General features: G+C 38.1%; 5 protein-coding genes across 5 annotated transcripts; 3 read left to right on the top strand and 2 right to left on the bottom strand.

Annotated features, from left to right (window-relative positions):
* Positions 1–361: 361 nt before the first annotated feature.
* LOC101899681 (uncharacterized) lies at positions 362–2167 on the top strand. Its single transcript, XM_005181289.1, has one exon. It carries the CDS (start codon positions 362–364, stop codon positions 2165–2167), a length of 1806 nt encoding a protein of 601 aa, XP_005181346.1.
* Positions 2168–6697: 4530 nt separating this feature from the next.
* On the top strand, positions 6698–8681 carry LOC101898136 (phosphate-regulating neutral endopeptidase PHEX-like). Its single transcript, XM_005181280.3, has one exon. It carries the CDS (start codon positions 6842–6844, stop codon positions 8612–8614), a length of 1773 nt encoding a protein of 590 aa, XP_005181337.3. The 5' UTR covers positions 6698–6841; the 3' UTR covers positions 8615–8681.
* Positions 8682–11062: 2381 nt separating this feature from the next.
* On the bottom strand, positions 11063–12097 carry LOC101899526 (uncharacterized). Its single transcript, XM_020035951.2, has one exon. The coding sequence runs from the start codon at positions 12095–12097 to the stop codon at positions 11063–11065; it is 1035 nt and encodes a 344-aa protein (XP_019891510.2).
* A 5278-nt stretch (positions 12098–17375) lies between these two features.
* Positions 17376–18281, bottom strand: LOC109612167 (uncharacterized). The gene has a single exon (XM_020035956.2). The coding sequence runs from the start codon at positions 18279–18281 to the stop codon at positions 17376–17378; it is 906 nt and encodes a 301-aa protein (XP_019891515.2).
* Positions 18282–23453: 5172 nt separating this feature from the next.
* Positions 23454–25397, top strand: LOC109612164 (uncharacterized). Its single transcript, XM_020035950.2, has one exon. It carries the CDS (start codon positions 23523–23525, stop codon positions 25341–25343), a length of 1821 nt encoding a protein of 606 aa, XP_019891509.1. The 5' UTR covers positions 23454–23522; the 3' UTR covers positions 25344–25397.
* The last annotated feature ends 466 nt before the right edge of the window (positions 25398–25863 follow it).

The following is a 25863-nucleotide window of genomic DNA, read 5'->3' as shown; positions in this document are numbered from 1 at the left end:
TCTTCGGCGAATTCGCTGCAAAAATTTGAACACGCCTTATGGCTTTTTCCCCAGCTATTCTTTTAGTATCTCTCCCAAGAAAGCCATTTTCATTGCATCACTTTAAATATACTATTTTCAACATTTGGGCGCCAGATTCACTTTTTTTGACATCGGCTTGAACTTTGATTTTTGATAACAAAACATTTTATTTTTCTCGTGACAATTATTTTTTTTTTTTTCAAATCTAAAAAACCTAAGTTCATTATAACTTATCTTCAAAAAAAAAATCCTATAAAAAACGGGAATTTGCCAGGGCAAAATTTAGTTTGGATTAGACATTTGAAGAGAACTCATTTGACGTGGTGTACCCTGAGACGACATGAAAATTTGTGTTTTGCTGTTGGCGGCCTCACTTGGCGCGGTGATGGTGTCCGGCGAGGACGACCACAAGACTATCAATGAAAAACAACGCAGCCTTTTGATGGATAATTTCGATACAGACTTCAGACCCTGTACGACTTTCTACAATTATGCCTGTTATAAATGGTCGGAAAATCACAAGGCGAAACGTGACAATTACACCAACGTTGCTGAGATGTTAAACTATGAGGTCAATCTGGAATTGATGGAGTATTTTGAAAAAACACCCGAATCGAATATGCCAGGATTTGTGAAAATGGTCAAGGATTTCTTTGTGTCCTGTAGGGAAACTGCGGAGTTGACAATTTTGGATTTCATGCATTTGCTGGAGAGACAAGAGAATATGAAATGGGCCCTATTCACTGCGGACAATAGCGAAGATTTTGTTTTCGACTGGACTGCAATTGCAGCAAGGTTCCGTAAATATGGTTTCAATTATTTGTTCCGCAGCGAAGCGAAAAAGTCTCCAGATGCCGATAAATTTACAATGTACTTTAAAATGCCCAACTTCAGTAGTTTCAACTATATATTCCACTTTGAAATGGAGGAATATAATCGCACCATACCCCTGCCCAGCGGCACCATGAATTTTGAGGAATTATGGGAAATCATTGATACGTTTGAGGACAAGTTCCGTGAAATTAAAGTCCCGAAAGAGACGGAGCCAACAATGTTTAAATTCCATGAACTACCCTATCCATGGATGCAGAGTTACCTCAAGGCCTTGCTACACCCACAAGCCATCGATCCCGATATGGAAGTAGGAGTTTACAATATGGCCTACATGGCAACCTTGGATAATTTCCTCAAGCCCTACGATGCCATATTCCTGGCACGTTACATAGAATTGCGATTTATGCAGATTTTTGATAAGCTAAATCAACGTAGCTACCCCAGCAAGTGTATGACGATTACGAAAAATATCTTCCCCATGGCCACGGAATATATCTATGGACAAATGCACCCGGAACTGGTGGAGGAAGTACCAAAAATCAAACAAATCTTTGAAAATATGGTGCGAAGTGTCAACAAATCTTTGCACCTGGATGTGAGTGGAGTCATACCCAAGGCGTTCTTTGATAAACTGGAAACCATGCACATGAAAGTCGGCAATTTACCACAAGAAAGGGATGCCAAGGATCTGTTGGAATCGTACTATGCCCAGTTGAAGTTGACACCCTCGGATTATTATCTCAATAATTTGGAAATCATGAAATTTTATTTTAAATTCTGGCAGGACAGCAAATACGCTGTCGAAGATGACATGATGTTCTATCAAAACAAACCAAATTATGACTACGAAGCGGATATTGAGCCGACATATGTGGCATCGATGAATCTTTTCATTTACCCATTGGGCCTGTTCCGACCACCCGTATATCATGCCGACTTTGAGGATATTTTCAAGCAGAGTTCACTGGCCACTCTCATGGCTGTGCGAATATTTGATGCCTTCCTGGGGGTTGATGATGATGGTTTCCCCGCTGACGATGTTAAACAAATAGCCGGTGTTATAGGTCTCTACTCATCATTTGAGGCATTTTTCTCAACTCTAACCGCCGAAGAGATTAGCCGCTACCAAACAATGTTTGGCTTCACCACACTGCAACAACTCAAGGAAATGTTCCTCCTCGGCTCGGTCCACTACAAATGCGAATGGATTCCCGCCAGCTTGCAACACTATGTCGATTCGACTGTGAGTCATTTGTCAGCTTTTACCGAAGTCTATGATTGTAAATTGAATAACTATGTGAAAATGTTTTAGGAACAAGAATTTGATTTATTTTGAAATTAATTTTGAAATCGGAAAATAAATATAATTATATAAGAAGGATAAGGCTGATGTTGATTTAATTTTTATATTTGTTTTTTGATTTTGGTGACCTTTACCTTGTCTCGAAAGGGAAACGTTCCAAATGGCGCCCAAATACAAAATTTGGTAAAATTTAAATTTCTGGAAGAAAATTATAAATGGCAATTTGCACACGCCTTGTAGCTCTTTTCCCAGCTATTCTTTTAGTATCTCTCCCAAGAAAGCCATTTTCATTGCATCACTTTAAATATAAATATATACTATTTTGAACATTTGGGCGCCAGATCAACTTTTTTAACATCGGCTTGAACTCTGATTTTTGATAACAAATGGCGCCCAAATACAAAATTGGAATAACATGTATTATTTGCACATACATTGTGGTGCGGTTCAGCCAACAATTAGCAAGTATGGTGGAGGTTCCAAAGAAGTTGGCCAATATTGACCAATTCGTATCTGACCAGAGACTAATAAAAATTTTGCAATGTCACAGATTTGGACTGTATCGACTACTTTCCATATTTTATATGAGATATATGCAAATTTTTGGAAAAATTTGAAATATGCGTGAGTTAACAACTATAACAGACCGAAATATTCCACTTCATCTAATACAGATAAAACAAGTAAAACAGCTGTAAGTTCGGCCGGGTCGATCTTTAAATACCCTCCACCATTTGGAACAAATTTGGCAATTTTCAAAAAAATAAAATCCGTTAAAAATTATAATCTTAAATATACCGAATGTAGAAAGTCTCCCTTATGTTGGGGTCTATACGTGGACCTGCATAGGAAACTTTTGTCGTAGGTCATTACAATATTCAAACTTGAAAAATAAAATCCGGTGAATAATGTTTTTGAAACCATCAAAATACTGAAAATATGTAGGGTGATATATTTATGCCGGGCAATTTTCTGTCATAGACTCGAGTACCCATATCAAATACGAAATTTGAAGCCATTCCGGTGAATAATGTCTGTCTCTTAATAATAAAAATACCGAATATCGGGAGGTACCGATATATGGGGGCTATACGAAGACCTGGACCTGCAAGGGCAATTTTTTGTCATGGGCTGTAGTACCAATTAGCAATTCTAAATACGAAATTTGAAACCATTCCGGTGAATAATGTCGTAAAAATCATGAAAATACCGAGTATCGGGAGGTACCGTTATATGTGGGCTATACGAAGACGTGGATCTGTATACGAAATTTTTTGCCATAGGTTGTAGTATCCATTAAGATTTTCCAATACGAAATTTGAAATAATTCCGGTGAATAATGTTGCTGAAATCATCAAAATACAGATTATTGGTACCGTTATATGGGGGCTATACGAAGACGTGAACCTACATACGAATTTTTTGTAGGCTGTAGTACCCATTACGAACTTTAAATATAGGGTGAGATAAAGAAAAACCGCAACAAAGTCAAACGCCATAATTTTTACATGTTTTTTAATTTTATTGAATGAATGAAACAAATGTCGGAAAAAGCGTTAAATTTTAGAATAAATTTAGATTTGTTCGAATTGGTCACCTTTGACACGAATTATGGCCTTCAAACGGCCCATGAAACCATCAAACGCTGACCGAATGTTGCTCTGCGGTATTTTGGCCCATTCCCGGCGAAGCGCTCGCTTGAGGTGATCGACGCTTTGGTATTTTTTGGTACCAACCTCGCTTTCCAAAATACTCCAGACACAATAGTCCAACGGATTGGTATTCGGAGATTTTGGTGGCCATTGTGCGCTGGAAATGAAGCGAGGAACCTCATTTTGTAACCATTCTTGTGTGGCGCGTGCTGAGTGCGATGGTGCTGAGTACTATTGGAATGTCCAAGTTCTGCGCCCAAAATGTTTGCTTGCTCAAAGCTTTAATACACCCTCCACAATATTTTCGCAATAATATTCGGCATTTATTCTGATTAAAACGAGCGGAGAGCGACCATCGGCTGTTATGGCTTATGGCCCACAACATCACCTTGGCCGGCGCTTGAGTTCTGGTGGCCAACCGAAGGTGCTTAAAGCTTTAATACACCCTCCACAATATTTTCGCAATAATATTCGGCATTTATTCTGATTAAAACGAGCGGAGAGCGACCATCGGCTGTTATGTCTTATGGCCCACAACATCACCTTGGCCGGCGCTTGAGGTCAGCTGACCTCTTTGGCAAGTAAACACAATCATTTTGTTTGTTTCCAAACTTCTGGATAACGAATGTTTTCTTATCGGAGAACCAAACCAAATTCGGCAGCTCATTTTTCAATATTTGCCGAATGGAATATTGCAATATGTTCAGCTCACGAGCCATTTCAGCTCGTCGGCCATTGCGACGCGGGTTTCGATCAAATCGCTGCTTCTACTTTTCGAACCATTTCTGCTGATGTTGCTGTTTTCCTCCGTCCACTTCCTTAACGTCGGATTACGCTACCAGTATCACGGTGACGAGCGATGGTACGACACACAAAATATGTATTCACATTTAAATGCTGGAGTGCTCTAACGTTAGCCGCTTCTGGTTTTTCAGCCAAGTATAAAGAGATCACACTATCACGCTTGAACTCCATCACGAATAACTTTTTTTCTGGAAAATTCTCCCCAAAATGCTTTTGTACGCTTGTAAACAATATAGTGAGCTATCACTGGAATAATTTTAACAGCTGTCGGACGAGTGGCTTATCTGAAGTTGGTTGCAGTTTTTGCATCTCACCCTGTATATCCTCTCTACTATGTTTGGTGGTAGAGAGCAATTGACTGACTGACTGACTTAACGATTCATCAACGCCCAGACGAAACGGCTGAAGCTAGAATCTTGAAATTTTGGTTGAGGGTCACTCTTGGTACGAATGATTCAGATATGGCTTAATTTTTGGAAATGCGTAAAAGAACGGTACGAAAAGTAATAAAAGGTACTAAATATGGTACCCTTTGTATTTGAGTAGAACTCTTAAATTTGGAGTGAGGGTCACTGATGGAGTGTATGATAGATGTACCAAAGGGTTTTTGGACTATAAGTGTACGAAAAGTATTAAAATATACGACATTTGGTACTATTTGGCATCATTGAACGGCTAGAGTTAAAAACTTGAAATTTGAAATGGAAATCAAGGTTGGGGAATAGAGTCAATGTAAGGAGGTTTTTCTGGCAGGTATACGAAAAGTACTAAATTTAGTACAATTCTAATTTCGAGAAACAGATGGAGCTGGAATTCTGAAGTTAAAATTACTTGCGCAGTGTAGGTTTGGCTTTATGGAGGAAGTTTTTAAAATGTGTACTTATGTGCACGAAAAGTACTAAATGGTACTAAATTTTGGAACAATTTAGTACCAGTTTCAAGGTAAAAACTTTCGTTTTCTCCAATTTCTTCTTTTTTATAAACTCACCACCATTTTATGGCGGGTATATTGAGTTTGTCATTCCGTCTATAACTCCTCGAAATATTTATAACAGACCCTACAAAAAATATATATTTTCTGGGTCAGCGTAAAATTCTAAGACGATCTAGCTATGTCAGATATGTCTGTCCATATATATGTCTGTCATTTGTAATCACGCTATCTTTCGTACGAATTGAGATAAAAGGCTAATATTTTGCATACATGCATAGTTTACCAGTAGGCAGGTTAAGTTCGTAAATGGGTCATGTCGGTCCACGTTTTCGTATAGCATCATATAACGGTACCTCCCGATATTCGGTATTTTTCTGACTTGTGCGACAATATTTACCGGAATTTTTTCAAATTTCATGTAAGAAGTTCGTATTGGGTACTACAGCCTACAAACATTTTTGTATGCAGGTCCACGTCTTCGAATAGCCCCCATATAATGGTAGCTCCCGAAAGTCGGTATTTTGATAATTTCAGCAACATTATATATTCACCGGAATCTTTTCAAAATTTCGTATTGGGAGATCTTATGGAAAAAAAATTTCGTATGCAGGTCCACGTCTTGGTATGGCCCCCATATAACGGTACCTCCCAATATTCGGTGTTTTGATGATTTTAGCGTCATTATTCGCCGGAGTAGTTTCAAATTACGTATGTAGAGTTTTGTATTTTTGCGACATTATTCACCGGAATTGTAACAAATTTCGTATTTAAAGTTCGTAATGGGTACTACAGCCTATGACAAAAAATTTCGTTTGCAGGCCCACGTCTTCGTATAGTCTCCACATAACACTTTTCATTTGAGCGGATTTTTTTTAATTTTTCAAGTTCCTTCCAAATGGTGGAGGGTATTAAAAGTTCGCCTTTTTTCGTGTTGTCTGGTTTGCAATTTTTCAAATCTAAACCTATCTCAATTGTTCAGATTCGAAAAAAAAAATAAAAACAAATATATTACGTCACTCCATGGGTAGTGGGGTGTTAAATCATTGCAGAACTGAGATTGCCGGCCGTTTTTGTGATTAGCTGCTGTGAGAATTTCTATTTTGCATTTTTTTTTTCAAGATAACCATTTTGACAATTAGTTTGACCTCTCACATCGGAGATATGAATTTTAATAAAAAAAGGTTTTCTTCTGTCACTTCGAATGTTTCAAAACATCAGTCGTTGTTTTGAATTTCGTCGAAGTTCCACGTGAATGAGAGAGCCAAAAAAATCAAATTTTCAAGTGGCGAAAAAATGAAATTATTTGTCCAGCTATTGTTGTTTTTATGGACCTCTATGGTGGTGGCGGTGGTGTGGTGCCATGATGAAAATCCCGAAGCCTTGAATCGAAAACATCTCCATACCATTATGAATGTTCTGGACAAGTCGTTGGATCCCTGTACCGAATTCTATCAATATGTCTGTTCGAATTGGCTGGATAATCACAAGGAGTATAGTGATCAATATCACACGGTCGGTGAGGCCTTGAAATTCCATGGAAATCTGGAAATTTTGGAATATTTGGAAAAGACACCCGCCGATAATATGCCAGAGTTTGTAAGAGCCCTTAAAACTTTCCATGGATCCTGTGTGGAACGTGAAGTATTTGAGTTAGAGGAATTAATGAGGACCATGGAGAAGGAAGAAAAAATAACATGGGCCCTGCTCACACCGCAAGATGGTGAGCAAGGGTTCAATTGGCCCTCAACTTTGGCCCAGTTCCGCAAATATGGTTTCAATGATATGTTTGTAAGCTACTCCCGCAAATTTCAAGATGCCACTACTGGCGTGACCTACTTAAATCGTCCCGATTATGAGGAGAAATTCAATTACCTAAATTCCTATCAACTGAATGGCTATAATGAGAGTATCCCTCTGCCCGAGGGCACCATGAGTTTTGAGGAACTCTGGAAATTGGTGGATCGCTTTGAAGATAAATTGCGAGAAATTCCAAGGGAAAATGTAGAAGCCAGACAATTTAAGTTCCATGAATTACCCTATGACTGGTTAGGGGGATACCTAACATCCCTAATGCATCCCCAGGCTGTGGATGAAAATATGGTCATTAGCATCGATAATGTGGCCTACATGGAGGCCCTGGATAAACTATTAAAGGAATACGATCAAGGATTCCTATGTCGTTATTTGGAATTACGTTTCCTAAACTACATGGAAATGGCCAATAAACGCCATTCCAGCCACGAATGTTTGACCACCGGGACAAGTTTTATGCCTCTGGCCGGTGAATGGATCTATGGACAACTACATCCCAAGATAGCCTCTGAAATACCCAAAATCCAACAAATGTTTGAGAATACCGTGCGAAATATTAACAAAACCCTGTATGGGACCAAAAGTCCATTGATACCCAAGGAGTTCTTCAGGCAGTTAGAGACCATGCAGCTAAAGATTGGCATGTTGCCCGAAGGAAATCACAAGGAACTTTTGGAGAACTATTATTCGGGTTTAAAACTACAATCCCATGATTATTATGGAAATTATTTGAAATTACTGGAATTCCATTATCAATTGGAGAATGCGGAAAATCGCAAGGAATTTAAATATGATGCCGAAATTGCACCCATCTATGTCGAAACTTCAAATACTTTGCAGCTACCTTTGGGTCTGCTCCGACCACCGGTATATCATGCAGCCTTTGAGGATATTTTCAAGCAAAGTTCCCTGGCCCATCTCATGGCCATGGGTATTTTTGAAGCATTCCCCGTGGAAGAAAATGGGGGACTTGATGCCAATCATGTGCAAAAAATAGCCGGCCTCACAAGTCTACACTCAGCATTTGAGATATTTTTCTCTTCAGCCCAGCCTGAGGAGATCTTGCGCTATCAGACATTGTTCCAGCTGACATCCCTCGAGCAAATCAAACAAATCTTCTTCATTAATGCCATACACCAGCAATGCGAATGGTATTTCAACAATGTGGAACGGGTCAATTTTGTTATCAATAATTTGTCCGATTTCATTGAGACATTCGATTGTAAATTCAATGGTTTGATAAAAATGTTTTGAAATAGAAATTAGGATTTTGAAAAAAATTTAATTTAAAAAAAGTTAAAATATTTTTTAAAAAAAAAAAATCAAACAAAAAATAAATCTGAAAAAAAATTGAATCTCCTTCAAGTTTCGATTGTAAATTCAATGGTTTGATAAAAATGTTTTGAAATGGAAATTTGGATTTTGAAAAAAAAATTAATTTAAAAAAAGATAAAAAATTTCAAACAAAAAATAAATCCGAAAAAAAAAAACTTGAATCACCTTCAAGTTTCGATTGTATATTCAATGGTTTGATAAAAATTTTTTTAAATGGAAATTTGGATTATAAAAAAAGAAAAATATTTTATAAAAAATTTAAATAATTTAAATTTAAAAAATAAAAATTCAAACAATTAAAAAATTCTGAAAATAGTAACTTTTATTAAACACCTTTTCCCTAGAGAAAGGAATGTAGAGTGAACCTGGGTTAATAATTTTCCTGAGAAATAAAAAAGGAAACCGCCATGATATGTTGACCATTTTTAAGCGGAACCGTAATGTGATAGCTTTATTGGTTCAGCAGTTATGCCTCCTAGAAATGTATTACCCACAAGTATGAAATCTGTTACACTCTTCTGAATACTAATGCAGGTCCTCGTCTTCATATAGCCCCCATATAACGATCTTCCTTTAAGCAGCATTTTTCGAGGTATTCTTTTTTTGCAAATTTTGATTAAATTTTCGGACTTTGCTGCTTTTTTACACCCTCAGCCACATGGCTAGAGAGGGTATATATCATTTGAAACGGCCAAAACGTGCCTCATCGAAGTAACGATTTTAAGACCTAGGTCTCTTTGGATCAAATCCGTTTCAGGACATTTGGAGTCGATCTAGGGATGTCCGTCTGTCTGTCTGTCTGGCTGGCTAGTGTGCAAGATAACTCTCAAAGGGAGTATTCGATTTGATCCAATCTTGGCACATCGTAATATTATTTTTAAACTTAGATCAAGTTCGGAGATGGGCAATATAAGTACACTCCTTCTGGTACCCGCCCCACAAAATGTCAATATTTTCAAAAGAAAACAATTTATTGCACCGAAAGAGAAAAGATAATCCGATTTTGCTCCAACTTTGAAATCCTAACCTTGCAAATCCTCCGTCAGGTGCAGAAATGGACACTACCGTACAACCCCCACAAAGATTCAAAATTTTGAATATTCGAATGTGTATTATGTCTGCAGGACTTTTGATAGTGAAAATGGGCCAAGTAGGTCCACATTTTGGTATGGCCCCCATGTAACGGTTCCTCCCGATATTCGGTATTTTGATGATTTTAGCAACATTATTAACCAGTATTGTTTAAAATTTGGTATTTGAAGTGTGTAATGGCTACTACAACCCAAGACAGAAAATTGTTTGTGCAGGTCCACGTTTTGGTGTAGCCCACCATATAACGGCACCTCCGATATTCGGTATTTTGATCATTTTAGGGACATTATTCACTGGAATTGTTTCAAATTTGGTATTTGAAGTTCGAAATGGATAATACAGCCTACGACAGAAAATTGTTTGTGCAGGCCCACCTATTCGTATAGCCCCCATGCAACGTGACCTCCCGATATTCGGCATTTTGATCATTTTAGCGACATTATTCACCGGAATTGTTTCAAATTTGGTATTAGAAGTTCTTAATGGATACTACAGCCTCAGACAGAAAAGTGTCTGTGCAGGTCCACGTTTTGGTATAGCACCCATATAACGGTACCTTCCGATTTTCAGTATTTTGATGATTTTACCGACATTATTCACGAGAATTGTTGTAAATTTGGCATTTGAAGTTCGTAATGGCTACTACAGCCTCAGACAGAAAATGGTCCGTGTGGATCCATGTTTTGGTATAGTCGCCATATAACGGTACCTTCGATATTCGGTATTTTGATGATTTTAGCGACATTATTCACCGGAATTGTTTCAAATTTGGTATTTGAAGTTTGAAATGGATACTACAGCCTCAGACAGAAAATTGTCCGTATAGGTCCATGTTTTGGTATAGTCGCCATATAACGGCACCTCCCGATATTCGGTATTTTGATGATTCAGCGACTTTATTCAACCTAAATATTTCAAATTTGTTATTTGAAGTTCGTAATAAGTGCTACATCCTGAGACAGAAAATTGTCTGTGCAGGTCCACGTCTTCCTATAGCCCCCGTACGGTACCTTCCGATATTCTGTATTTATTTATTCACCGAACTTTTTTTTAAAGTTTCGCATTTGAAAATGTTAATGGCTTATGACAAAAGTTGCCTATGCAGGTCCACGTCGTCGAATTTTTAACGGACTCCTTTTTGTTTTTTTAAAAATTGCCGAACTCGTTCCGAATGTTGGGGGACTTTCAAAGATTTTTTGTGTTTTCTTTGTTTTTATTTTTTTTTTTTTTTTTCATTACTCAATTATTTTATTTAAGAAAAAAGGCAAAACAATTCTAAAACATTCTCAAAAACTTATGCAATTTACAATCACACACTTCGTTAAAATCCGACAAATTGTTAACCATAAAATTAAGACTTCCAACATACCCCGAATACCATTCACATTTGTAGTGAATGGCATTGAGGAAAAACATTTGTTTAAGTTCTTGCACTGAACGGAAGCCAAACATCTCCAAATAGCGTGAAATCTCTTCGTCTGATAGCGTCGAGAAGAAACCCTCAAATGTGGCATAGAGACTAACAACTCCAGATATTTTCTTAATTTCATCCGAGTGTAGATGCGGGATCGTTAAAAAGGCCTCAAACAAACTTATACCCATTAGAGTGGCCAAGGAACTTTCATTGAAAATATCCTCCAATTCTATGTGATACACGGGGGGTCTCAATAGGCCATAGGGAATTATTAAGAGGTTCAATGAGGCAACATATCGGAGTTGGATATCGGCATTGTATTCGTATTTGGGAGTTTTACAGAAAAATTCCTTATCTATGGCGTAATCTTTGTAATCGAAATAGTTCTGCTCCAGCTTGTAATAGAATTCCAATATTTTCAAATAGTTGTGATAATAATTGTTCGGATTCAATTGCAAATCGGCATAGTAGGATTCCAAAAGATCCTTGGCATTTTCCTGAGGTAAATTACCCACTTTCAGGTGCATTGTTTCCAGTTTGTTCCGTAATTCTTTGGGTTTTATCCCACTCGTATCCCTGTGCAGAGATTTGTTGACATTTTTCACAACGTTTCCGAACATTTCGGCGATTTTTGGCAATTCTTGCTGTGGCAATTCCGGATGCAATTGCTCATAGATCCATTCAGTGGCCAGGGGTAATAGACTTTTTGTCATGGTCATATATTGATTGTCGGTACTACCCTTGTTTAAGTTATAGGAAATCTCCAAGATACGCAGTTCCATGTAGCGGGCCAGAAATTTCGCATCGTATTGTTGCAGTAAATTATCCAGCGCCTCCATGTAGGCCATATTGTCAATACCCACTTCCATATCGGCAGCAATAACTTGGGGTTTCATCAAAGCTTTGAGGTAACTTTGCAGGGTAGTTCTTGGAATTTCAATATTTTTGGCTGCTGCGGTTTTTCTACTTTGATTTTACGCAATTTTTTTTCAAACGGCTTAATAATTTTCCATAAATCCTCAAAACTCATTGTATGGCGGGGCAGAGGTATGTTACGGTTGTATTCTTCCATTTGAAATTTGATTAGGTGCATAAACGTCTCCTTATATTTGGGCATATTCAAATATGGTGTAACCCTATTGGCATCTTGATAAGCTCTCGATTCGCTTAGGAAAATATTATTGAAACCATATTTGCGAAACATAGCCGAAATCGACGACCAATCGAACTGGAAATCTTTGCTATCATCGGGTGTGAAGAGAGCCCATTTCATGTTATCTTCGCGCTCCATCAAATGCATAAAATCCAAAAGCGTAAATTCAGAGGTATCATGGCAGGACACATAGAAATCCTTGACCAGTTTCACAAAGCCAGGCATATCTGTCTCCGGAGTATTCCGCAAATACTCAATCAATTCCATATTGACGTCATAGTTTAACATCTCAGCAACGCTGGTATAATTTTCACCGAGCTCCTTTTGCTGATCGTACCATTTATTGCAGGCGTAACGATAGAAATTTGAACAGGGTCTGTAGTCCATATCCAAGGAATTCATTAACATCCTGCGTTGTTTTTCATTAATGGCTTTGTGATCCATGACCACTTTCTCGGCAAGGGCGATCACCAGCCATAGCATCAGTACATATATTTTCATCTTCATCCTCAAATCGCCGTTTAATTAAATCATTCCTCGATTCTCAAGTCTCAACTAAGTTTTGCAACAAACAAATCACAGCTTTTATAGAACATTTCAAAGATTTATTATGACAAATTTATTCGGGTTATATTTTTGATAATGAAATCAAGAGATAAGCATGAAACAAGTAAACAGGCAGCTAAGTTCGGCCGGGCCGAACTTTTAATACCCTCCAACAATTCGAAGGAAATTGAAAAATTTCAAAAAAAAATCCGAAAACTACCACTTAAATGAAAACCGTTATATGAGGACTATACGATGACATGGACCTGCATACGAATTCTTTATCAAAGGCTGTAGTGCCCATTAGGAACCTTAAATACGAATTATGTTACAATTCTGGTAATAATGTCGTAAAAATCATGAAAATATGGAGTATCGGGAGATTCCGTTATATGGGGGCTATACGAAGACATGGACCTGCATTCGATTTTTTCCCATAGGTTGTAGTACCATTAAGATACGAAATTTGAAACGGTTCCGGTGAATAATATTGCTGAAATTGCCAAAATACCGAATATAGTGAAGTACCGTTATATGGGGGCTATACGAAGACGTAGACCTGCATACCAACATTTTTGTCATAAGTTGTAGTACCCAATACGAAATTTGAAATAATTCCGGTAAAAAATGCCCCTAAAATCATGAAAATACCGAATATCGGGAGGTACCGTTATATGGGGGCTATACGAAGATCTGGACCTGCATACAACATTTGTTCCCATAGCTTGTAGTATCCATTAGGATCCTCCAGTACGAAATTTGAAACGTTTCCGTGGAATAATGTTGCTGATATCGTCAAAATACCGACTATCGGGAGGTACCGTTATGTGGAGGCTATACAAAGACTTGAAACTGCATACAAAAATTTTTGTCACAGGCTGTAGTACCCAATACGAACTTCAAATACGAAATTTGAAATAATTCCAGTCAATAATGTTCCTAAAATCATGAAAATACCGAATATCGGGAGGTACCGTTATATGGGGGCTATACGAAGATCTGGACCTGCATACAACATTTTTTCCCATAGATTTTAGTACCCATTAGGATCTTTCGGTATGAAATTTGGAACGATGCCGGCGAATAATGTTGCTGAAATCATCAAAATACCGAACATCGGGAGGTTACGTTATATGGGGGCTATACGAAAACGTAGACCTGCATACAAAAATTCTTGTCATAAGCTGTAGTACCCATTACGAACTTCAAATACGAAATTTGAAATAATTCCGGTAAATAATGTCCCTAAAATCATGAAAATACCGAATATCGGAAGTTACCGTTATATGGGGCTGCACGAAAACGTGGACCGACATGGTCCATTTACGAACTTAACCTGCCTGCTGGTAAATTATGGATGTATGCACAAGTTTAGTCTTTTATCTGAGACAGACTTAGAATCTTATCCTGATCCAGAATATAGATACCTTGTAGGGTCTATTATGAATATTTCGAGGAGTTACAAATGGAATAACAAAGTCAATATACCCTCTATAGAATGGTGGAGGGTATAAAAATAATATTGTTATCAATTATTTAGGGTCAAGCAGATGCCATAAATATTTTGAATTGCATCTGGGACCTAAGTTAGTAGGATTACTTAATTAGTTGATTATTTGGGATGCGTAGCTGGGAATCCTCAGGGAATAATTAATTTTTTTTCCAGTGGTAGGTATTTTTATTCTGATTCCGGGAAATAATTTTTTTTTCCTGGGGGTCAGACCTATGACCACAAATTTTTGACCCAAGACCCGGTAAATATGGAAAAATGAGCTCAGGGTAAAGCCATTGAAATTCCAAAAAGTGCAAGAACTCACACCGTAACAGAAAGAAAATAGACTCAAAAGAGCTAGAGTTGATTCGCTTGGCCGAAAGTGGTGAACTGCCGAATTTAGTTTTCTCCGTCTCCGATGAGGAAACATTCGTTGTCCAGCAGTTTGTAAACAAAAAAAATGATCGTGTTTACTTGCCAAAGAGGTCAGCTGAAAATGTGCACCTTCGGTTGGCCACCAGAACTCAAGCGCCGGCTATGGTGATGGTGTGGGCCGCCATAACAGCCGATGGTCGCTCTCAGCTCGTATTAATCGAGCGTGGCATCAGAATAAATGCCGAATATTATCTCGAAAATATTCTGGCCGCAGACCTCGAAATTTTGGCCGCAGACCTTGGACATTCCAACAGAACTCAGCGCCATTGCACTCAGCATGCGCCACCTAAGAATGGTTACAAAATGTGGTTCCTCGCTTCATTTCCAGCGCACAATGGCCGGCAAAATCTCTGGATACCAATCCGTTGGACTATCGCGTCTGGAGTATTTTGTAAAGCAAGGTTGGCACTAAAAAATACCAAAGTGTCGATCACCTCAAGCAAAGCACTTCGCCGGGAATGGGTCAAAATACTGCAGAACTTCGGGCAGCGTGTGACGGTTTTTCATTGTCATTTGAAGGCCATAATTAGTGCCAAAGTTGACCAATCAAATCTAAACTTATTCTAAAATTTGATGCTATTTCCGGCATTTTTTGCTTTCATTCGATAAAATTTAAAAACTAAAAATGTAAAAATTATGGCGTTTGACTTTGTTTTAGTTTTTTATCTCACCCCGTATAGATGATGGGGTTGATTTGAAGCAGGTCCATATATCTTGACCCAAAAAAGGTATTACCACAAATTGTTATATTTTGGTAAGGTAACAATGTCAACTATAATTTGCCATAAATGTTGTTGACCTCCATAATGGGCCCTTTTTTGACTTTCTGGGGAGGTCTTATAAATAATCCGGGTCTCTGTATTGTAAGTAAATTTACTTTAAAAGGGTACTACTATCAGATCCCGAGTTATTTCCTCTGAAATAACTCTTCTGAAAGACTCTAAAAATCTCACACATTATGGTGAGCTCCCTCCATTTACCCATATCTCTGGTACGGTGAAAGCTATATGAAAGTAATTTCGGTTGGTATCAGAAAATCACGTCTTCTTTCGAAATCAAGTTACCTTAACTGGATACAGCAATTAGTTCAAGAGTTATCCCCCCAAAAGTTGACTACACAATAACGCCACAAAGGGAAGAAATTTGCAGTATTATTTTCGCTAATCCATATCTCCATTTCTGTGAAAGCTATATCAGCTCAATTTTCAGTGAGTATAGAGAAATCGATCACTCTTCCAAAATTAAAAAACCTTACCATGATAGCCCTACTAGTTCAGAAGTTATACCAACATGAAAGTTATTACCCACAATCACAAAATATTTAACAAATTCCAATACTGATTTTCTTTTGTCCATATCTCCAGTATTACATGAGATATGTGCATGGATTTTTTGTCAGTTTAACGGAATGACCTCTGTATTCAAAGCAAATTTACTCTTAAAGAAAAAACTTATCCAAGCCAAAGATATGCTTTAAAGAGGAACTGTTCCCAAAAACAGCAGAAATGCAACTAATTTAGGGAGTTGTCACCATTTACCCATATCTCTGGCACGGTGGAAGCTACATCGTCGTAATTTCGGTCGGAATAAAACAACGACATCCTCTTTCGAAATCAAGTTAACTTAACCAAATATATCTATTACTTCAGAACTTTTTACGCCGACAATTTGACTACACAGAAAGGGTAAAATTCGAACAAATTTGGAGTATGGTTTCCCTGAATACATATCTCCATCTCTGAGAAAGTTGTATCTGCCCAATTTTCGGGAGTCTAGGCGAAGTGCTCTTTCTTTCAAAATTAAGAAAACTTAAAATGATACCTCTATTAGTTTAGAAGTTATACCTACATGAAAGTTATTACTCACAATGACAAAAAATTTCACAAATTTCGAAAATGGTTTAATTTTGCCCATATCTCCAGTATTACACGAGCTACGTGCATGAATTTTATGTCAGTGTAAGAATATTATTTCGGCATTGAAAATAAATTTACCTTACAAGGATAGGATCTATCAAAAGGATACATATGTCCTTAAGAAGACCTGTTCCCAAAAATGCGCCCCATTTCGAGAGTTGTCTTTATTTACCCATATCTTCGGCACGGTAGAAGCTACAGGGACATAATTTATTTCCGAGTCTGAAAATCATTTCCTCTTTTAAAGGACAGTTACTTTTATCGAATGCACCTTTTAGTTCAGAAAAATTCTCCCCATGAAGTTGTCTACCCAAACCAAAACAAATTTGGCGCCCAATTGTAAAAAATGGAATTCCTACTTCAAAGTCCCGTTAATTAGTAGATTTGTGACATTTGATTTTAAAAATCCATTGAAACAGGATATCAATTTCAGAAATTTTTCCCCATGAAGTTGTCTACACAAACCAAAACAAATCTGGCGCCCAATTGAAAAAAATTGGAATTCCTACTTCAAAGTCTCGTAAATTAACAGATTTTTGACATTTGATTTTAAAAAAGCCATTGAAACTGGAAATCAATTTTAAAATTTGTTGACATTTGTTTATCATTTATTCACAAATCGGAAACATTTTTTAGAACATTTTCAAAAAACTATTCATTTTACAGTCGAACGATTCAGCAAAATCCGACAAGTGAGTGGCCATAAAATCCACAACATCGGCATTGGCCACATACCATTCACATCGATAGTGGACCGCATTGAGGAAGAACATTTGCTTGAGTTCCTGCAGAGAGGTCAAATTGAACATTGTTTGATAACGGCTAATATCCTCGGATTGCAGAGATGAGAAAAAGACTTCAAATGCTGAATGTACTCCCACAACTTGAGCTAATTGTTGGAGTTGATCATCGTCGAATCGATCATGTAATGTTTCGAAGGATCCAAAAATCCCATTACCCATTAGGGAACCCAATGAACTTTGTTTGAAAAAGTCCTCAAAGTCCACATGATATACGGGTGGCCTCAATAGAGCCAAGGGTAAGATCAAAATATTCAAAGGGGCATAGTATTCGGGATGAATTTCTGGATCATATTTATATTCCGGGGTTTTATAGAAAAATTCCTTGTTGTCCCGCAAATGATTGGTGTCACCATAGTTGAGGTAGGTATGTTCGAGTTCATAATGGAATCTCAATAATTTCAAATAATTGCCATAGTATTCAAAGGGGCTGAGTTTCAAATCGGGATAGTAGGATTGTAAAATTTCCTTGGCATTTTCTTGTGGCAAATTTCCCACCTTCAATTGAATGGTGTCCAATTTCTCGAATAGTTCCTTGGGTATCAGGCCATGCCTGTCCATGTGCAATGTCCGGTTGACATTTTTCACAATATTCTCAAACATTTGAGAAATTTTGGCCATTTCATGTTGCAGCTCTGGATGTAGCACTGCATAGATCCACTCAAAGGCCACGGACATTAGACTTTTGGCGGTGGTCATACATTCATTGGGTGTATCCCGTTTCTGGGCCATGGCCATATGGTAGATGAAACGTACTTCCAAATAGCGGGTGAGGAAAAGATTATCATATTCCTTTAATAGCTTATCGAATGCCTCCATATAGGCAACATGTTGGCATCAAGCACCTGAGGTTTGGCCAGGACCAGCAAATATTCCCTCATCCAGGCATAGGGTAATTCACTGAATTTATAAATTTTCTTCTCTTTTTCGAATTTTATGTCATTTAATTTATCTTCAAACTTATCAATGATCTCCCATAGCTTCATAAAATCCATGGTATCCGGTGGTAAGGGAATGCTGGTGTTAAATTCCTCCATATGGTAGGAGTTGAGGTAATTATATGTACCATAGTTGGGTTTACTTAAGGCAATTGTAAACTTATCGGAACTTTGGTAGGTAATTGTCTCTTTAAGGAAAATATCATTGAAACCATATTTGCGGAACATGGCCAAGGTGGTGGGCCAAGTGAACACCGCAACATCCTCAGCATTGTCGGCTGTGAAGAGAGCCCATTTCATGTTGTCCTCCCTCTCCATCCAGTGCATATATGTAAGGGCCTTAAATTCCCGCTGTTCCATACAGGATCCATAGAAGTCCCTGAAGTTTTTCACAAAATCTGGCATATTTGCCTGGGAAGTTTTCTCCAAATATTCCATCACCTCCATGTTGGCCTCATAGTTTAACATTGCCGCAACAGTGGTAAAATTATCACGAGTTTTCTCATGGCTGTCGGACCATTTGAAGCAGGCGTATTGATAGAAACTTGTACAGGGTTTAAAGTCCTTGTCCAAAAAATCCATAACAATGCTGCGTTGTTTTTCGTTTAGGGCCTTGTGGTCCACATCGCTGGACCACACCACGGCAGCCAGGCCAAACAGCAAAAAAAGCCTCAAAGAGATTGTCATATTTGAAACACTTGTTAATTGAATCTCAAGTCTCGTCCAACTTCAAATCTAAACTAATTTTGCCAATCAAAAGGTCTCAGCTTTTATAGAGATTTAGGAGATTTGAAATCCAATTATTTTATTTTCGCAAAAAACCCACATAATTTTTTTTAGAGGTTAATTAGATTCGTTTAAAGTTTATTTTGATTTGAAAATATTCAAAATCCCAGTTGAGATTATCAGAGAAATTTTCTTATCACAATTCTGGTGGGGGGTCAGGCAGATGCTATACAAATTTTCCAAATGCATCTGTGCAAAATATATATTTTACAGAATTCAGAATTTAATGGTGGGGATATCCCGCTAGGACATGCCACTAAAAAATTATCTATTCTATCTAGACAGGGTGAGATAAAAGAAAAACTGCAACAAAGTCAAATGCCATAATTTTTACATTTTTTTTTTCAAATTTTATTGAATGAAAGCAAAAAATGTCGGAAATAGCATCAAATTTAAGAATAAGTTTAGATTTGTTCGAATTGGTCACCTTTGGGAAGAATTATGGCCTTCAAAAGGGCCAATGAAACCGTCATACGCTGCCCGAATGTTGCTCTGCGGTATTTTGGGCCATTCTCCTCGAAACGCTTGCTTTAGATGATCGACACTTTGGTATTTTTTAGTGCCAACCTTGGTTTCCAAAATACTCCGGACACAATAGTCCAACGGGTGGGTATCCGTAAATTTTGGTGGCCATTATATGCTGGAAATGAAGCGAGGAACCTCACTTTGAAACCATTCTTGGGTGGCGCGTGCTGAGTACGATGGTGCTGAGTCCTGTTGGAATGTCCAAGGTCTGCGGCCAAAATGTTTGCGTGTCCAAGGCTTTAATTCACCCTCCAGAATATTTTCGCGATAATATTCGGTATTTATTCTGATGCCACGGTCGATTAATACGATCAGAGAGCAACCATCGGCTGTTATGGCGGCCCACACCATCACCATGGCCGGCGCTTAAGTTCTGGTGGCCAATCGAAGGAGCACATTTTCAGCTAACCTCTTTGGCAAGTAAACACGATCATTTTGTTTGTTTACAAACTGCTGGACAACGAATGTTTTCTCATCGGAGAACCAAACCTAACCAAATTCGGTAGTTCACTACTTTCGGCCAAGCGAAGCAACTCTTTAGCTTAGCTTTTGAATCAATTTTCTATTGCGGTGTAAGTTCTTGCACTTTTTACAATTTCAATGGCTTTTCCCCGAGCCCATTTTTCAATATTTGCCGAATGAAATATTGCGATATGTTCAGCTCACAGGCCATTTTTCGGACACTGCGACGCGGGTTTCGATCGAGTCGCTTCTTTACTTTTCGAACCATTTCTGCTGATTTTGCTGTTTTCGTTCGTCACACTTCCTTAACTTCGGGCTACGCTACCAGAATGGTACGAGGCAGAAAAGATTTATTCACATTGAAATGCTGGAGTGCTCTTACGATAGCCACTTGTGGTTTTCCAGCCAACTGTAAAGAAATCTCACTATCACGCTTGAATTCCATCACGAATAACTTTTTTCCTGGAAAATTCTCACCAAAATGCTTTTGTACGAAATAATTTTAACAGCTGTCGGACGAAATGACAGCAGTCTGAAGTTAGTTGCAGTTTTTTTTCATCTCACCCTGTACATACGGAATCAAATCAACAATCACACCATACGGTCGTGTTCCCTTCTCATTTTTTTACAGTGAGAAAAAAAGAGGTTAAGTTATAGCACACCGGAATCTCTTCCATCCTTGGATAGCTAATCGTTCCAGCGTTGCAAGTGTACCTAATTTCCTGTCACTCCGATTTGCCTTTTACGAACTGCACTACTTCTATTTGGCAGCTTCTTCTTCACGAAAATTTGAGATTCTTTCAGCATCGTAGATGGGCATTCTTTTTATACCCTCCATCATACTATGGAGGGTATATTAACTTTGTTCCGTTTGTAACTCCTCGAAATACTCATGTCAGACCCTAAGTAGATTTATCGATGTCCGTCTGTCTATCCGTCTGTGGAAATCACTCTAGCTTCCGAACGAATTGAAGATTGATAAAATTTTACTCAAACGTATATTATGTCTGCAGGATTTTTGGTAATTCAAATGGGCCATATAGGTCCACGTTTTAGTATAGCCCCCATATAACGGTACCTCCCTATATTCGGTATTTTGATGATTTTAGCGACATTATTAACCGGAATTGTTTCAAATTACGTATTTAGAATTCGTAATGGGATCTACATTCTGTGCAAGAAAATTGTCTATGCAGGTCCAGGTCTTCGTATAGGCCCCATATATCAGTACCTCCCTATATTCGGTATTTCGACGAGTTTAGGTACAATGCCCACCGAAATTGTTTGAGATGTGGTATTTTAAGTTCGTAATGTGACAGATAATTGTCTATGCTGGTGCAGGTCTTCGCACAGCTCCGATATAACGGTACCTCCCTAAATACGATATTTTGATGATTTTAGCTACATTATTCACCGTTCATTTCAAGCTTTCGTATTGGAATATGGTAATGGCATATGACAAACAATGCCTATGTAGGTCCACGTCGTATAGACCACAACAAAAACGTCTATATTCGGTATTTTTATACCCTCCACCTTGAAAAGGAGGGTATATTAACGTTGTCATTCCGTTTGATACATCCTTAAATATTCGTCGTAGACCCCATAAAGTATATATATTCATAATCAGCATAAAACTCTAAGTCTATTTAACGATGTCCGTCAGTCTGTCGGTCCGTCTGTCTGTCTGTTGAAATCACGATATAGCCCACATTATTTGACGTAGAGCGCCAAAATTTAGCAGAGCAATTGGTATTGTGTCTAGGATGGTTGGTATTGAAAATGAGATATATAGGTTCACGTTCTGGTATGGTCCCCATATAACGGTACCTCCCGATATTCGGTATTTTGATGATTTATGCCACATTTTTTCACGGTCTGAAAATTTGTATTTGTAGGTCATAACGGGTCCCTGAGCGTGTGGCAAAACATTGCATGTATAAGTCCACGTTGTGGTATAGCCCCCATATAACGGTACCTCCCGATATTCGGTATTTTAATTTTTTTTCCCACATTTTTTTCACGGATTTGTCTAAAAATTGGTATTTGTGGGTCATAATGGGTTCCAGCTCCGGTGGCGAAAAATTGCATGCATGGGTCCATGATTTGATATAGCCTCCATATAATGGTACCTCCCGATATTCGGTATTTTGATGGTTTTTGTCACATTTTTTCACGGATTTGTCTGAAAATTGGTATTTGTAGGTCATAATGGGTCCTAGTTCGTGTGGCGAAACATTGTAATTATAGATCCCCGTTTTGGTGTAGCCCCCATATAACGGTACCTCCCGATATTCGGCATTTTAATGGTTTCTGCCACATTTCTTCTAATGTTTCTTTTACCCTAAGGTGGAGGGTATTAAAAGTTTGGCCCGGCCGAACTTAATGTTTTTTTACTTGTTTATTCCAGTGTCGTAAATGGCCATTCTTTTTTGCTTTTATCTCACTGACGTACAGTTCATCCTTGACTTCTGTCGTTTTCCGTTTCCACATAGATAGGATATCTTGCTTTCATTTCCACTTCAATTCTACAGTACTTGAAAGCTGTCCTCTCAAGTCTTCGGAGACTTGATACCTTTTCATACCCCCCCAAAGTACTTCAACTTTAGTAATGGGGTCTTCTACTCCAAATCTTTCATCTTTTCTCCTAAATTTTGCAGTCAACTCAGCGCACTCTGTTTCAGCTACTCTATGGGCCTCCTCCTCGGAATAGGCCAAACTGTCCGAAATTAGTTGCACTTTCTTCTCCAAAAAACGTGCTCTTTCTTCAGCAGCAAATAATTCAGACTTCAGTTCCTGCACTTGAGTTTGTTGGGCACTGTATTTATACTCATTTATATGATCCTTCAATTTTAAGTCTTGTTCAACCTGGTTCTATCGATAACAGCAACCTTTCTTTAAGGTAAACATTGGCAACCAAGGTTGCTCGTAGTTCCCCCCACTTCCCGCTTTGTTTCCTCTAATAACTGGACATATTTATTAGACACAGCTATTTCTATAGCTAAAGCCACATTGAAACTTCAACAAAAAACATTTCTAATTTAGTAACTTGCCCAAGAAGGTCATCCCGCAAATGCAGTTCAGTATTATTATGAATTACGCTTGACCATTTGTTTTTGATACCAAAAAAATGTTTGGACTATTTTTGTCATAACTCACCTCCGAAAATTTCTATAAAATCTGTGAATTCACACTTGCGGAATTTAGTTAAGATTAGGTGTTTTGAAAGAAACTTAGTTTGTTCGGTAAAGTGGACGAAAACAGTAATATGAAAATACTTACGACGCTACTGTTGTTGGTGGTGGCCTCGCTGGCCCTGGCGAGGACCTCTGAGGATGTGCCAGTGGATCACAAGACGATTAATGAAAAACAACTCAAAACATTATGGAATTCTTTGGACACCAACTACAGACCCTGTGGCGATTTCTATACCTACGCCTGTCATAATTGGTCCGACCATCACAAAGGAATTCAATATAATTATCACGGTGTTGCTGATCTATTGGGCTATGAGGTCAACCTGGAATTAATGGAGTATTTGGAAAAGACACCCGAAACAGATGTGCCTAGATTTGTGAAACTGTTTAAGGATTTCTATGTGGCCTGTAGAGAGACTCCAGATTTTGAGCTATTGGATTTTATACATTGGATGGAGAAGGAGGAAAATATGAAATGGGCCCTATTCACACCCGATGATAGTAAGGACTTCGTCTTCGATTGGGCAACAATTTTGGCCAGATTCCGCAAATATGGTTTCAATTATATTTTCCTAACAGAATCGACAATTTATCAAGATGCCAATAGCTTCACAACATATTTGAATATACCCAATTTTAAGGAGATGTTTTATCCCATAATAGAACTTGAAATGACGGAATACAACGAAACCATACCTCTGCCTTGTGGAACAATGAATTTCGAGGAGCTGTGGCAAATTCTTGGTCCATTTGAAGAGAAATTACTAAAAATTAAAGCAGAAAAACAGCAGCAGCCAACAATTTTAAAATTCCAAGAACTTCCCTATCCATGGATGCAGAATTATCTCAAGGCTTTGATGGAGACCCAGGTCGTTGATCCCAATATGAAAATAAGTATTGACAATATGGCCTACATGGAAGCCTTGGATAATTTGCTGCAACAATACGATGCCAAATTCCTGGCTCGCTATGTGGAAATTCGTTTCTTTCAAATCTCCCATATGTTGATCAAAAGTCCTTCGGAACATGTCCACATGTCCCTGGCAAGAAGTCTATTGCCCATGTCTGCCGAATGGATCTATGAACAGCTGCATCCCGATTTGCGAGACGAGATACCGAAAATTGAACAAATGTTTGAAAATGTGGTGAAGAATCTCAACAAATCTTTACACATGGATGAAAGCGGAATTATACCCAAAGAATTCTTCAGCAAACTGGAGACCATGCGCATGAAAGTGGGCTATCTGCCCCAAGAAAATACCAAGAATCTTTTGGATTCTTATTATGCCGATTTGCAAATGAAACCGAACGATTATTACCACAATTTTTTGAAAATATTGGAATTCTATTACAAACTGGAACACAAGTACTTCGACTATGCGAACTTTGCCAAGGATAAGGAATTTTTCTACAAAACTCCAAAATATGCCTATAATACCGAAGTCAAGCCGATATATGTGGATGAGTTGAATCTTTTGATTTTTCCCCTGGCCCTTTTCAGAGCACCCGAATATGACGCCCGCTTTGAGGATATTTTCAAGCAAAGCTCACTGGCCACCCTTATGGGTGTGAGCTTGTTCGATGCCATCGCTACGAATGAGGATTTCCCCAACGAATATGTTGAAAAAATATCGGGTGTTATAAGTCTTTATACATCCTTTCGGGTATTTTTCTCATCCCTTTCAACCGATCAAATTGCACGCTATCAACAGGTCTTTGGCTTCTCTTCAGTTCGGGAACTCAAACGAATGTTCTTTCTCAACGCAATCCACTACAGATGTTATAGGTATTCTGATGTCACAAAAAAATTTGTTAATTTTGCCGTTGGGCATTTGTCAGATTTTGCCGAAGCCTATGATTGTAAAATGAATAACTATTTGAAAATGTTTTGAAAAAAAATTTCTTTAACAGATAAATGTGAAATAAAACAAGTAAAAAGACATTAAGCTCGGCCGGGCCAAACTTTTAATACCCTCCACCTTAGGGTAACAGAAACATTAGAAGAAATGTGGCAAAAACCATTAAAATACCGAATATCGGGAGGTACCGTTATATGGGGGCTACACCAAAACGTGGCCTTATAATTACAATGTTTCGCCACACTAACTAGGACGCATTATGACCCACAAATACCAATTTTAAGACAAATCCGTGAAAAAAATGTGACAAAAACCATTAAAATGCCGAATATCGGGAGGTACCGTTATATGGGGGCTATACCAAATCATGGACCCATACATGCAATGTTTCGCCACACGAACTAGGACCCATTATGACCAACAAATACCAATTTTTAGACAAATCAGTGAAAAAATGTGGCAAAAAAAAATAAAATTCCGAATATCGGGAGGTACTTTTATATGGGGGCTATACCACAACGTGGACCTATACATGCAATGTTTTGCCACACGC

The sequence above is a fragment of the Musca domestica genome, unplaced genomic scaffold, assembly GCF_030504385.1.
Source record: "Musca domestica strain aabys unplaced genomic scaffold, Musca_domestica.polishedcontigs.V.1.1 2, whole genome shotgun sequence".
Classification (NCBI taxonomy): domain Eukaryota; kingdom Metazoa; phylum Arthropoda; class Insecta; order Diptera; family Muscidae; genus Musca; species Musca domestica.
Note: the sequence above shows the minus strand (reverse complement) of the source record. Positions and strands in the feature narration are given on the sequence as shown.